This window comes from Dendronephthya gigantea, unplaced genomic scaffold (assembly GCF_004324835.1).
Source record: "Dendronephthya gigantea isolate DGI-Jeju-01 unplaced genomic scaffold, DenGig_1.0 000254F, whole genome shotgun sequence".
NCBI lineage: Eukaryota > Metazoa > Cnidaria > Anthozoa > Malacalcyonacea > Nephtheidae > Dendronephthya > Dendronephthya gigantea.
The window spans coordinates 77,198-90,861 of record NW_021163264.1 but is presented as its reverse complement, the minus strand read 5'-3'; the positions used below and the strand labels follow the sequence as shown (position 1 = coordinate 90,861).

At 37.6% G+C, this 13,664-nt stretch overlaps 1 protein-coding gene across 1 annotated transcript; it reads left to right on the top strand.

Annotated features, from left to right (window-relative positions):
- The first annotated feature begins 549 nt into the window (after positions 1–549).
- LOC114540914 (deleted in malignant brain tumors 1 protein-like) lies at positions 550–13,589 on the top strand. The gene is made up of 19 exons (XM_028560909.1): positions 550–1,243; positions 1,339–1,376; positions 4,337–4,411; positions 4,510–4,836; positions 5,359–5,676; positions 6,049–6,375; positions 6,558–6,884; positions 7,216–7,542; positions 7,697–8,023; positions 8,138–8,470; positions 8,705–9,040; positions 9,616–9,942; positions 10,080–10,406; positions 10,523–10,758; positions 11,080–11,232; positions 11,581–11,675; positions 12,032–12,626; positions 12,734–12,859; positions 13,398–13,589. The coding sequence occupies exons 2-19, from the start codon at positions 1,355–1,357 to the stop codon at positions 13,587–13,589; spliced, it is 4,770 nt and encodes a 1,589-aa protein (XP_028416710.1). The 5' UTR covers positions 550–1,243; positions 1,339–1,354.
- Positions 13,590–13,664: the final 75 nt, after the last annotated feature.

Sequence of the window (13,664 nt, the reverse complement as noted above, 5' to 3'; positions counted from 1 at the left end):
TCTTTCAAAACTTTTGAAAGTTAGAGATATCTCTAAAAAGTGTGGGATAAAAAAAGTGAGATGATTTTGAGGTATTGAAATGAGTATATAAAACAAAATAAGCTAGCGTATGCTATTGACGGAATGACTACACGACTGCAAGGATCATGTTATGTAGTAATTTCAATACCTCAAAGTAACCCCACGCTTCGTTTAATTTTAGCGAAGCGGGAGGGAAAATTTTATTCACGGACAGTGATTAATGAACAATAAAGCATCATTATATTGTTATAGTATTTGTAGTTGTGACAAAAGATATGTAGATCTTTAGAAAACCGTGCAGGATAATTATCGATAATGACTGATATATTAACACAGCAGTCAACGAAACAGGTCTATTTTCAAATATGAAAATCAGCTAAAAGCCCACACACACCGGACGCGATTTGGCAACGCGGCCTTTCATTTACCAAAAGCAAATAAATTTTAAACTGTTATTATATTCTTGAACATCACTTAAAGATAGTACATTTTGACTACTCTGGCGTCCATCAATTCAAAATTTTGCTTCCAAAAATTAACTTATGTGCTTCTTGAAAACTGGGAATTCGCGTCGCGTTGCCGCATCGCGTCCGGTCTGCCGTGTCGACCTTAAGAATTGCACGGCGTGAGCATCGCTTTCCTAGAAGGAGCTAGTGTACGGAATTCTTTAATAACAGCAGGATGACGGAAGATTATCAGACCGTGCCATTGGAAAGTGATCTTTGTCATGCATAATTATGGTAATCTTTTGAGGCGTGTCTTTAATAAACAACGGTGATACTACAGACTTAATCCAGGCCTACGCATCACTTAGAATTTCGTTGTTCAAACAAACGTCTGCTAGTTTCTGCCCTGAAAACCGTGGTCATCTATGTTGGTAGGCCACGACTAAACAGGCCAAAGCGACCAAGCGTCGATAAACTATTTTCATGCGACGAAATCATGTTCGAATATGACTGTAGGCCAGGGCAGTTTCTCAGCCCTTCACAGACCTAGCACTTCAGTCACAAGAGGGACAATAGCTAATGAGATGATAATGAAGTATATAACGAGGCTCTTCATGTGATATCAGATTACCTTAGCAGTTGGCATGGATCCGACGGGAACAAAATTCGAAGTACGAACCAGAGACAAGACCTCAGAGAGTTTACGTGTTGGATAGTATCTCGTTACGTTGTCCCAACTCTCGTGATTCAAAGCTGGAGCTTGGTTTGGGAATAAAGTACGTAATTCGATACTTTTTTACAAACAGTACGCGGGCAATTTTGTAATTGGAATTTGAGCAAGGAATGCTTTATTAACTCTTGTATTTTGAAGCTACTATTCAGTGTCGATGACCAGCTATTCCTTGTTAGGTAAGACTTTTAGGCTTATCATGTCCTGAATGGAAATCACTCGAACAATATGATTTGAAAATAATGTAAGACAAGGTTGCCCTGCAATCACATTTTCGACCATACTTTTTTCTGTATAATATCCCCACTTCCAGCTATTTATTTATGACCATAGCTACTTATATAGTTAGCTACTGACTGAGTGGTTTTATGCAAGTCGCGGCTCTTGGAGTGCACATGAGCTTTCAGATTTATAAGCTTGAGAATCAATTCGGTCAACCTAATTTCACGGTAATTATACATCGGTATTTACGTTTAAATTATACCGTGACTCCACCACTACCTGTCGGAATAACACGGTGATAATTAACAGTCAACTTGTTTCGCAATGCAAACAATGTGAATGCAATTCTATTCGTCATCAACTTAATTATAACTTAGATGAATAGTTCGCAATTTTATAGCCCGTTTGAATTTTCAACTACTCCGTGGTTTCAAAACTGATATGTGGTATCCAATTTCATCCAAAGGTGCCAACTTCATGACAAAAAAACGTTTAAACCAAAGGCAGGAACGTACAATAATGTGTACATACCGTCTGTCATTATAGTATGAACAAGACGCCTGCTCAAGGCGTTCACTCCGCCTGCATGCCAACTGATGTACCTAATTCATCCGTGGACCGTGTAACCCAGGGCTTCTCGGTCAAAATGTTTTGGGTTACCTGTAGAAATGCCAACTTCTGTCGCCCAAAACGACAAAAAGGAAAAAAGACCATGGCATTTTAAGACTCCGCTGCGCATACGCAGGCGGAGTAATTATTCATTTTTCCAAATTGGCGAGGCTGTACGGTTGAACAATATCATTGCACATCTTTTCCTATACTTGATCAGGGTATTTCCTTATATGAAATGTCGGGAAGCCATTTGAAAACATACTCATCTATGCAAGAGCTGAGAAATCGTGTCATGCATTCTTTTGAGAAATCGCAAAGTACATAACCAGAAATTCCGGAGATTAATTAGCATAAAAGTTCATAATATGCCAGGATTTCGCAATCAAAGATGACTGCCTTGTTATTTTAGAATTATATAAGGCACGAGACAAAATTTGAAATTAAAGCAACTTCGGTCATATATATTGATTTAAAATGGAGAGAAACTCAGTTCTGTTATGACATATATTGCAAGTATATATCATAGTTATAGTTGCTGAAATGACATTACTGGGGAACCTGTTAAAGGTAATATAAAATATGAAAAAATGTCATAACAGTTTTTGCCCGTCTTAAATCAAGCTTCGCAACTGCTATATGTTGGACCGAAGTTGCTTTAATTTCAAATTTTGTCTCGTGCTTTATATAATTCTATTAGAGCAAGGCAGCCATCTTGATTGCGAAATCCTGGCACTATCGGGCATTATGAACTTTTATGGTAAATAATGTCCTGAATTTCTGGTTGTGAATAAATACATTATTTTAAATCGACGCAATGGCAAGAGTATATTATTTCAAACAATACAGAATGCATTACATGTATAGTTTCATACTTTTGATGTGCATATTTGTCGTAATCATTAGTGTGATATTGCTATGATTACTATATATTGCGTCCGCTTAAAAAGACTCGACTGATAGTCTACGGTTTAAGTAAATGAGTGCCGTTATTTTCAAAGTGTTAATCTGATATGTAATGATGAGCTATCTCTGATGAGCTCAGTATAAGATAATTTGTATGCGCGATTCACCTCCACTAAAAAGTAATTTACTTTAATTCCTTTTAATGCATGACAGTTCATGGGAAGAGATAATATATTGTACAGATGTAAGTGTCATTAATTTTGTTTAAAGTTGTCGTTTTCTGACAAACGATTGAACGTCATGACCGTTTTCATATTGCATAAACTTTATTTTAATGTGTGACGCAACGAAGGCCGCGTTTTTTTAGGCCCGTCCGCACGACGCCGGAAGAATTTGAAAACGCAAGAATATTCCCACGGTTACGCGTACCGTCCACACGTATTCTGTGTTTTCGTCCACTGAAAACGGAAGAATCTGAAAACGCTCTCCAGAGTGGAAGAATTTGAAAACGACAGCTGAGCGGATACGTGTGGACATGCAGCTTTGCCGGATAAATTTGGAAACGATGACGTTTCACGTCTTGTGGCATATGCTCAACTTTATATTGCTATATTAGCCTCAAATAAGTCTTATTTCGTTTATTTTCATGGTGAGTAAAATCTTCGCCAATTCTTTTAGCATTTGCGGAAGTATTTTACGAGAGAAACATGTCCAAAATTTCCGAGTATGGTTATACACAATATCTTATAAACGATATGCATTTAATAGCACTCAACAACAATATTTATAAGTTCGGGCTGTCAACTGTCCAAGTCCTCATTCTTGTGTTTCACTTTGGATTTGGTAGATTTCTGCTTTGAATTCGACATCCAACCTGTGACACGCGGGTGGAAAACATGAAGGTGTATTGCGGGATCAAATAACTTTAGCGTTTTCGGATCGTTTTTGTGTTTACGTGTGGACGCGGATAAATATTTTAACAGATAAATATTTTTGTGTTTTCAAATTCCTCCGTCATCGTGTAGACACGGCCTTACACAACTTAACGTACCTGCATGCAAACAAATATGGCGACATACAATTTTTCAGCAATCTAAAAAAAGTTTTAAGCGATTAGTGTCAGTGGTAAGTGGCGTTCTACAACGTACTTTTGTATCTCAAAAAAAAGTCAAGGCTTATTTTTTCCCTTACGTACTGGCAGGATCTTTTCTGATTTTACTCATTTCTTCTTCTGTCACTTTGACAAAAAAAGTCGCAGCCATTTTGAAAGTCAGCTTTCAGTTGTGTCTGTAGTCTGTAGATGATTATGTCGTAATTTATCCTACAATTTATCCTTAATATAGAATTCCTGCGGTGTCTGCTCCATGCAACTAACATGCATTTATATTTTACTCTTTACCAGTCTACAAGATGACGAGCATTGATTTCATAATGGTCGCATTTCTCAGTATAAATCTTGTGTTACGTCGTTGCAAAGGTAGGAAGAAATTATAATACTTTCTTTATAAAGCATCGCTGTTATTTGGGAAAAAGCTTTAACAACTTACACGTGGGTAATTTCCCAAGTTTTTGCAGTTGAGACTGGTTCATTGAGGTTGCAAGGACCGTTGAGTGCAAATGGTACTGGTCGTGTTGAAGTGTTCTACAATGGACAATGGGGGACAATCTGCGATGATCGTTGGGACATGAGGGACGCAAGGGTTGCATGTCGTCAACTTGGGTACCTGGATGCTGCCGCATCTTTTGAAGGCCACCAGCTTATTGACGGTTCAGGACGTATATGGTTAGATGAAGTCAACTGTACCGGTAGAGAAGAAAATATATCGAGATGTGGTCATTCTGGATGGGGAAAAAATAATTGCGGGCATCACGAAGACGCTGGAGTGAATTGCAGTAACACAGGTAAGAAGAGAACAGCCTATATGCCTTCGTTGAACACAGAGGTCCTGTTTGCACCATACCGGATTAACTTGTCACGATATCTTTGTTTGCCTTTAAAAGGCAGTGGTTAGTAGCAAATGCTTAAATTAGTTTGATATAAATTTGGTACATTTATTTTGATCTCTGCCAGTGACTAATATTCCCATCGATTTCACGAACTCTTGTTATAGGTAAATTAATTTTGAGGATGATTGTGAAACTTCCCTCTCCACATTTTTGCATTTGTGGTAAATCACTCATCCACATCGTATGTCACTCCAATTTTCAGCTTGATATCGATAAATTAAGTAAATACAGGCTTTTTTTCTTCATTGGAACTCATGTGAATCAGCCACCTTGATGTGTTCGCGACAACTACTACTGCATGGAAACCAGGCTTATCTAGTACACAAGCTCTTTTCACTCACATAATCCAGTTACTTTTTTTCTGCTTCTACAAAACTTTCTATTTACAACCAAACCACATATTCCTGTTATTTCTAGCAAGTAAGCCGGTAACAATAAGGTTACAAGGACCAAAAAGTGAAAAAGGTACAGGTCGTGTTGAAGTACTCTACGACAGACAATGGGGAACAATCTGTGATAAGGGATGGGATATGAGAGACGCTAGAGTTGTGTGTCGTCAACTAGGTTATCCAGATGCTGTCAGATCTCTTAAGGGTTGGAAGATTCCGTCTGGCTCTGGACGTGTATGGTTAGAAGACGTCGATTGTACTGGAAGCGAAGAAAATATAGCAAGATGTATTCATCCAGGCTGGGGGAAACATGGTTGCGATCATTCAAAAGATGTTTGGGTAGAATGTAGGTAGCACTGGTAAAAATATTGGTAGAAATTTATATTTATATCCATGTTTCGGTGTTCTTTCGAAGCTGGTGTATATTTAGTCGTAGTCATTTCCACTAACGAAAAACAGTCCGGGTGAAAATTGGTCTTCATTTCCGTTTTCAAATTGGTCATTATTAACTGCACACACAGTTTTTTTTTCTAAATAAACTGATTTCAAAACAATCATAAGCTTTTGAACTTCGCTTCAAAACTGCGGACTTCTATTCTTTAAAGAATTGAGATTAAGATATTGTTCAACGTTGTATTAGCGGCTCGTATCTCATTGTTGGAAAAGAAAATTCGGTAAAAATAACTTGACGTTAATTGTTGTTTTTAAATTCTTGCAGGTAGTCTTGCTTCACTAAGATTGCAAGGACCATTAAGCGCCGTTGGTACTGGTCGTGTTGAAGTATTCCATAGTGGACAATGGGGAACAATCTGTGATGTTGAATGGGATTTCAGAGATGCCAGAGTTGTGTGTCATCAACTTGGCTATGTCGACGCCGTTCGTGCTCTTCAAGGGCACCAGATTCCTCATGGTTCTGGACCAACATGGTTAAATGAGGTGGACTGTATTGGGTCAGAAGGGAACATAACAAGTTGTCCTCATAGCGGGTGGGGAGTTCATGGTTGCTTACATCATGAAGACGCTGGAGTTGAATGCAGTACAACAGGTAATTAAAACTTCAAATTCTGTTCTTTCTCGCCTATTTTGTAATGTGTAAGGCATGCAGTTCACTTAACACAATTGTACTTCATGCAGAATTTATTATTGTCGGAAACAGCTCGTTGTTTTTAACTATTGTTAGCCTTGAACAACTATGCTCAAACATCTGACTGTTGTTCGTCCTTTCAGACAAACCTGTTTTGCTGAGGTTGCAAGGGCCACTGAGTGCAAGAGGTACTGGTCGTATTGAAGTATTCTACAATGAAACCTGGGGTGCAATCTGTGATTATGGCTGGGATTTCAGGGATGCAAGGGTTGTATGTCGTCAACTTGGCTATCCAGATGCTGTTAGGGTTCTTAAAAGAGCCGAAGTTCCTTCTGGTTCCGGGAAGATATGGTTGATCAACGTCTTTTGTACAGGGGAAGAGCGGAATATAACAAGTTGTACTCATCGAGGCTGGGGCGTTCATCCTTGTTCACATTTGGAAGATGCTGGAGTCGAATGCCGCACTTCCGGTATAAAATGATAGTCTATTTCGTACAGAAACAATATTGTTGATCTACATTTTGCATGATTGCTTTACATAAAACTAGCATGAACTTTATTAAATCTTTTCATATTCTTTCACGTTCTTTTAGATGAGCCTGTGTCACTGATTTCAAGACAATCATAAACTTTTGAATTTCGCCCAAAAATTCCAGACTTCTATTCCTTAAATTTTTTGAACAATTTTTAAAATGTTTAAGATATTGTTCAACGTTGTATTAGTGGCTCGTATCTCATTGTTGGAAAAGAAAATTCGGTAAAAATAACTTGACGTTAATTGTTATTTTTAAATTCTTGCAGGTAGTTTTGCTTCACTAAGATTGCAAGGACCATTAAGCACCATTGGCACTGGTCGTGTTGAAGTATTCCACAATAGACAATGGGGAACAATCTGTGATGTTGAATGGGATTTCAGAGATGCCAGAGTTGTTTGTCGTCAACTTGGCTATGTCGATGCCGTTCGTGCTCTTCAAGGGCACCAGGTTCCTCATGGTTCTGGACCAATATGGTTAAATGAGGTGGACTGCATTGGGTCAGAACGGAACATAACAAGTTGCCCTCACAGCGGGTGGAGAGTTCATGGTTGCTCACATCATGAAGACGCCGGAGTTGAATGCAGTAGAACAGGTAAAACTTCAAACTCTGTTCTTTCTTGCCTCTTTACTTGACACAACTGTACTTCATACAGAATTTATCATTGTTGGAAAGAGCTCGTTGTTTTTAACTATTGTTAGCCTTGAATCACCATGCTCAAACATCTGACTCTTGTTTGTCTTTGCAGACAAACCTGTTTTGCTGAGGTTGCGAGGGCCACTGAGTGCAAAAGGTACCGGTCGTATTGAAGTATTCTACAATGAAACCTGGGGTGCAATCTGTGATTATGGATGGGATTTCAGGGATGCAAGAGTTGTATGTCGTCAACTTGGCTATCCAGATGCTGTTAGGCCTCTTAAAAGAAGCGAAGTTCCTTCTGGTTCCGGGAAGATATGGTTAATCAACGTTTTTTGTACAGGGGAAGAGCGGAATATAACAAGTTGCACTCATCGAGGATGGGGGGTTCATCCTTGTTCACATTTGGAAGATGCTGGAGTCGAATGCCGCACACCTGGTATAAATTAATAGTAAATTTCGTACGAAAGAGATATGGTTGATCTACATTTTGCATGATTCGATTTACGTAAAACAAGCATGAACTTTATTAAATCTTTTCACGTTCTTTTAGATGAGCCTGTATCACTGAGGTTACGAGGACCATCGAGTGCAAATGGCACCGGTCGGGTTGAAGTACTCTACAATGGAACCTGGGGAACAATCTGTGATGATAAATGGGATTTTAGAGATGCTAGGGTTGCATGTCGTCAACTTGGTTATTCTGACGCCGTCAGATCTCTTCAAAGGGAGGAGGTGCAACCTGGATCTGGACGTATTTGGTTGGATGACATCGACTGTAATGGAGAAGAAGATAATATAACACGATGTATACATCGCGGATGGGGAATCCACAAATGCGATCATGTTAAAGACGCTGGCGTGGAATGTAATACAACAGACAAAGGTAATCCAAATAAAATAATTGGCTAATATAAATTCATTCTGATTATTTATTCATTAATTCTAATTAATTCTAATTAATTCTAATTACCCGCGGAGGGACTAATTGATATATTTTAATCATTGGTCTTTTTATTTCATTTCTTATTAAATAGAAATTAGGTAGACATAATTATTACTACTACTAATAATAAAAATAATACCTGATCTCAGATATTTGTATGCATTTATTTTAAAGTTCCACCTCGTAAGAGAGTTCTACTGAGGTTGCAAGGAACATCAAGTGCAAATGGCACTGGTCGTGTTGAAGTATTCTATAATGGACAATGGGGAACAATCTGTGATGATGGCTGGGACAAAAGAGATGCTAGGGTTGTATGTCGTCAACTTGGTTATAAATATGCTGTAAGAACCCTTCCAAGTCGCCAGGTTCCTTCTGGTACTGGACGGATATGGTTGGACAACGTCAATTGTACTGGAAAAGAGCGAAATATCACAAGTTGTTTCCACAAAGGATGGGGATCTCACAATTGCGACCATTCGAAAGACGCTGGAGTGGAATGCACAAACACAAGTAAAAACTTTAAGGATTATTATTTCTAGATATAGTCATAGTCTAAATTGGTGATTTCGCGAATCTTTTATTTATCGAAAATATTTATACAAAGTTTATTCGCAGTGCAAATTCGCGGCGTTCAAGTGATATGCAATATTTAAACTTCACAGCGAATTTGTGCCGGAACCTGAAACAAATTGCCCAATATTTAAATCAACTGTGACGACGATTTAGTTCAAAACGTGACAATAATTTATACGGACAATTTTACAAGTTAATGTCCGAAATTAGTTGATTTTGAAGCAATGTAACGAAACTTCACAACTTGTTTTGCATTTGTAGATACCTATAGAAATTGATTTTTTCCGCAGTGAATGAATATCAATATATTAACATAGGAGGAATTGTTCTAAGGCTGGCTGTATACAGTTATGATTATAGGAAAATGTATTAAATACGGTCATTTGGATAAAAAGTATTGTGAGAATTCGCTGTAATCCTCGAAAATAATTACCTTGGAAAATCTCTTCCCGACAAATGCTGGTTTGTGACTTCTTAGAACCCTTTCATAATTTCTACGTAAATTCTTTTAGGTAAGCCTGTTTCACTGAGATTACAAGGACCATTGAGTGGAAATGGTACTGGTCGTGTTGAAGTATTCTACAATGGACAATGGGGAAGAATTTGTGGTAATGGATGGGATATGAAAGATGCTATGGTTGTATGTCGTCAACTCGGTTATAGATATGCTGTTAAAACTATTCGAAGTCACCAGGTTCCCTCTGGTTCTAGTCAAATTTGGCTGTCTGAAGTTGGTTGCACTGGGGAAGAGCAAAATATAACAAGTTGCTCTCACAAAGGATGGGGAAACCATAATTGCAACAATTCAGAAGGCGTTGGAGTAGAATGTTCTAACACAGGTGAAATGTCGGTGGAAAAGAAACGTTTACACATCTTAATTCCATATCTGGAAGTTTTAGAGATAACAAATATCGCGACAAATACCGGCTTGTGACTTCTTAGAACCCTTTCATAATTTTTACGTAAATTTTTGTAGGTAAGCCTGTTTCATTGAGATTACAAGGACCATTGAGTGAAAATGGTACTGGTCGTGTTGAAGTATTCTACAATGGACAATGGGGAAGAATTTGTGGTAATGGATGGGATATAAAAGATGCTATGGTTGTATGTCGTCAACTTGGTTATAGATATGCTGTTAAAAGTATTCGAAGTCACCAGGTTCCCTCTGGTTCTGGTCAAATTTGGCTGTCTGAAGTTGGTTGCACTGGGGAAGAGCAAAATATAACAAGTTGCTCTCACAAAGGATGGGGAAACCATAATTGCAACCATTCAGAAGGCGTTGGAGTAGAATGTACTAACACAGGTGAAATATCAGTGGGAAAGAAATTTTTAAACATCCTAATTTCATATCTGGAAGTTTTGGAGATAACAAATACGCGTGGTGTTCCTAAAACCTGATTTGACTGTATTCGTTTAAAGGTCCTTGTCCTAGTGTCGAAGATGGTACACATGAAGTGTATGGCATTTTCAAATGGCCTGAAACTCCGGTTGGAAAAGTTTCTAAACTTGCTTGTCCTTATAACAACGAGTCCACTGCAAGTCGGGAATGTTTGCATTCAAACCAAACCAAGGGTGGAAGTATCTGGGGTGGGATTGTGGCAAGTAGTTGCCAATATAAAAACAAGCGAAGCAGAGATCTCTTTCAATTGTCACAGGTATTTAATCCGCAGCGTGTATTTTCGAGTCTTTCCAGCATATTCAAATATTGATGCCATTAGTGTTTCCTCTTGATCTTTAAAAAAATTCACTATAAAAATTGATACTATAGTTTAAATATATTTAAAGATATCCCTGTGTATTCATAACTGGTTTAAAGCTATTCCCAAATATGTGGATTGAATGGGTAGCTTTGACTCTTTTGAATTTACTGTGAAGGCAGCCGACTATAGGAACTACATAATAAAAGTTTGATTCTTCTTTGAACGTTGATAGGCTGATGTTTTGATTAGCTGTAGTTAAATTGTTGTTTGTTCTAGGAAGTTGTCGATTTAGAAAACGTGGTAAATGTCACCCAGGAAGTGAGAAATCTTTCCTTCGTTAATCCTGAAAAGACTCTTCAATCTGGGGACATTAGCAACATCGCTACGATACTACAGAAAATTGTTAAGGTCAAACAGAAATCTAGCCAGGTTTGTTATTTCAGATTTTATTGTCAATATATGCAATTTTATGAGTTACATATTACGTAATTCCAAGTTTATGCACATTACTTCCCCTTTCGATAGTGCTTTTTTTTAAACTAGCTATCACATATTCGAAGCATTGACAATAGAAATTGCTTATGTTTTATTTTAGTTTAAAAACTTAATATTTACTTTAGGATAAGTTTTTAATATAATAATTATTCGCTGAGATGTTAAAAATCCGCTTAGGTAATAATCTCGACCAATCAGAGGCCAGAACTTTCAACAATCGCCTTTGTAAAAAATATTAAATTTATTTAACTGTCCAATTGTTTTGGGTTTGCAAATTCCTAGGTTTCTGACGATTTTCTCACGACAGTAGACAATGTCTTGGATAATAGAGAGGAAGATGTGTTTCAAAGTCAACAAGAACACAATGCTTCTTCAAGGTAGACAAATCATTCAAATTATCGTTAATTCATGTATGCAGCATACATTTCTGTACGGGTAATAAATTTTATCAAACCTGAAAAAAAGACTGGAAAGTTGTAACTTAAGACGCATTGAGCTTATGGTGTAGGTGTCCTCCATAGGTTTAGGAAGGTTTTGTTGAATGTTTGTCTCCTCCTTCAACCTGAGATATTATTTTTAAAATAAATTTGAAGCTGCAGAAAAATTCATCGGTACACCTGAAAAAGTATCCTAAATGAGTGACTGAGACAGGAAAATTTGGTTGCAAAATAAGAAAGAGTTTGAAAAATATCCCCGTTCGTAGTTGGCAAACCACGTTTTTGTTACTTTTCAGGATCGTCAGAGCTTTGAATGATTTCGCGGAGACTTTGCCCCTTGATGAAGAAGGCAAATTCAAAAAAGTTAAAAGAAATTATGCTATTAATCTGCAAGCACTACAACCGCAAAAGTTTAACGGAATAACGTTTTCTGGGATGGTAAGGAGAACAGAAAAGGTGTCCTTGGAGAACATTAACACGTCAATCAAATTTGATGCATGTTTCCAGTGCACTTCAACGACATCACTCGTGATTCCACAAACAATATTCGATGAATCAACAAATACATTGAGTTCAGAAAACAAGACATTTTTTTTTGTCTTTTATAAAGAAGCAAAATTTTTTAAAGCAACTTTAGCAGAAACCACGAGACGTTTGAATAGCTTTGTTATTGCTGGGAGCGTTAAGAGGACTCCAGTTGCAAATTTGAAGACGCCTGTTAAAATCCCTTTCCAGAGAACCTTTCCAGGAGACACAAATACTACTTTGTGCTCTTACTGGGATTTTAGTCTTCAAAATTGGTCACAAGAAGGTTGTTGGTTTGAAAGAGTCCTTAAAGATGGCAGAGTACTTTGTAACTGTAACCATTTCACCAACTTTGCGATGTTAATGGTAAGTCATCGATTCGACCCATTCAAAACACAAGATACAGTCATGTTTGTCTAATAAAACACGAAATACCAGTTTTTACCGAAAGTCGTTCTTCTCCATCCTTACAGGATATTAGTCCCCCAGTGGGGGCCTACACTTCACATGACCAAATACTTAGTGAGTCCAGTTACTATTGGATGTGCGCTGTCATTGGTTGGACTGGTGTTGACGATAATCACGATACTGCTATTCAGGTACTGTCAATAATTAAACAGGTGATATAGCTATGCCCTTATATTATGACCTCGTTCTTTTTCACGCTTAGAAGATGTTTTGTCTTGGTTGTAGAAATTCTACCATTCTCTCGGCCATTTTAGGTAACAGTGACAACTGCGACCATAAGTGATGTATCAAATAATATGTTTTTATTTATCTAAACCAGTCTATAATAAACACTTTTCCACTAAAGTCACAGTTGCATTCGTTTCTTGATGCCAAAATACTAGTAGAAATCTACAAATATACCAGTCCCCAAATACTAGTAGAAATCTACAAATATACCAGTCAATGGACCATTCCTGTGGCAAATTTTGTATAAAGTAGTATTAAACACGAATTTGTACAAAATTTACCAAAATTGGAATTGATCCATTACAGAACCCACATGCACTGTGTGAAATTATTTCTTAATTTCTTTGTCGCGAGAGGCAAAGAAAATTGGCATAGGAACAACAGCCATAATTATATTAATTTTCACCTTATGACCGTTATCACCTTTTATTGTTAATTTAGAGAACTCCGCACAAAAATTCCAAGCCAGATTTTGCTAAATTTCTGTATTACTTTGTCGTTGCTGTTAATTGTATTCCTGGTGTATACCGAGTTGCCCAAAACGTCACCAGTATCTGGCTGTCGAGCAGTGGCAGTCGCCTTGCATTACTTCTTGTTAGCAGCATTCTTGTGGATGGCCGTGGAAGGGTTTAATATGTATCTAGCTTTTGTTAAAGTGTTTCCTTATTCGTCGCCTTCAAAGTTCATGATGAGGTGCTGTTTATTTGC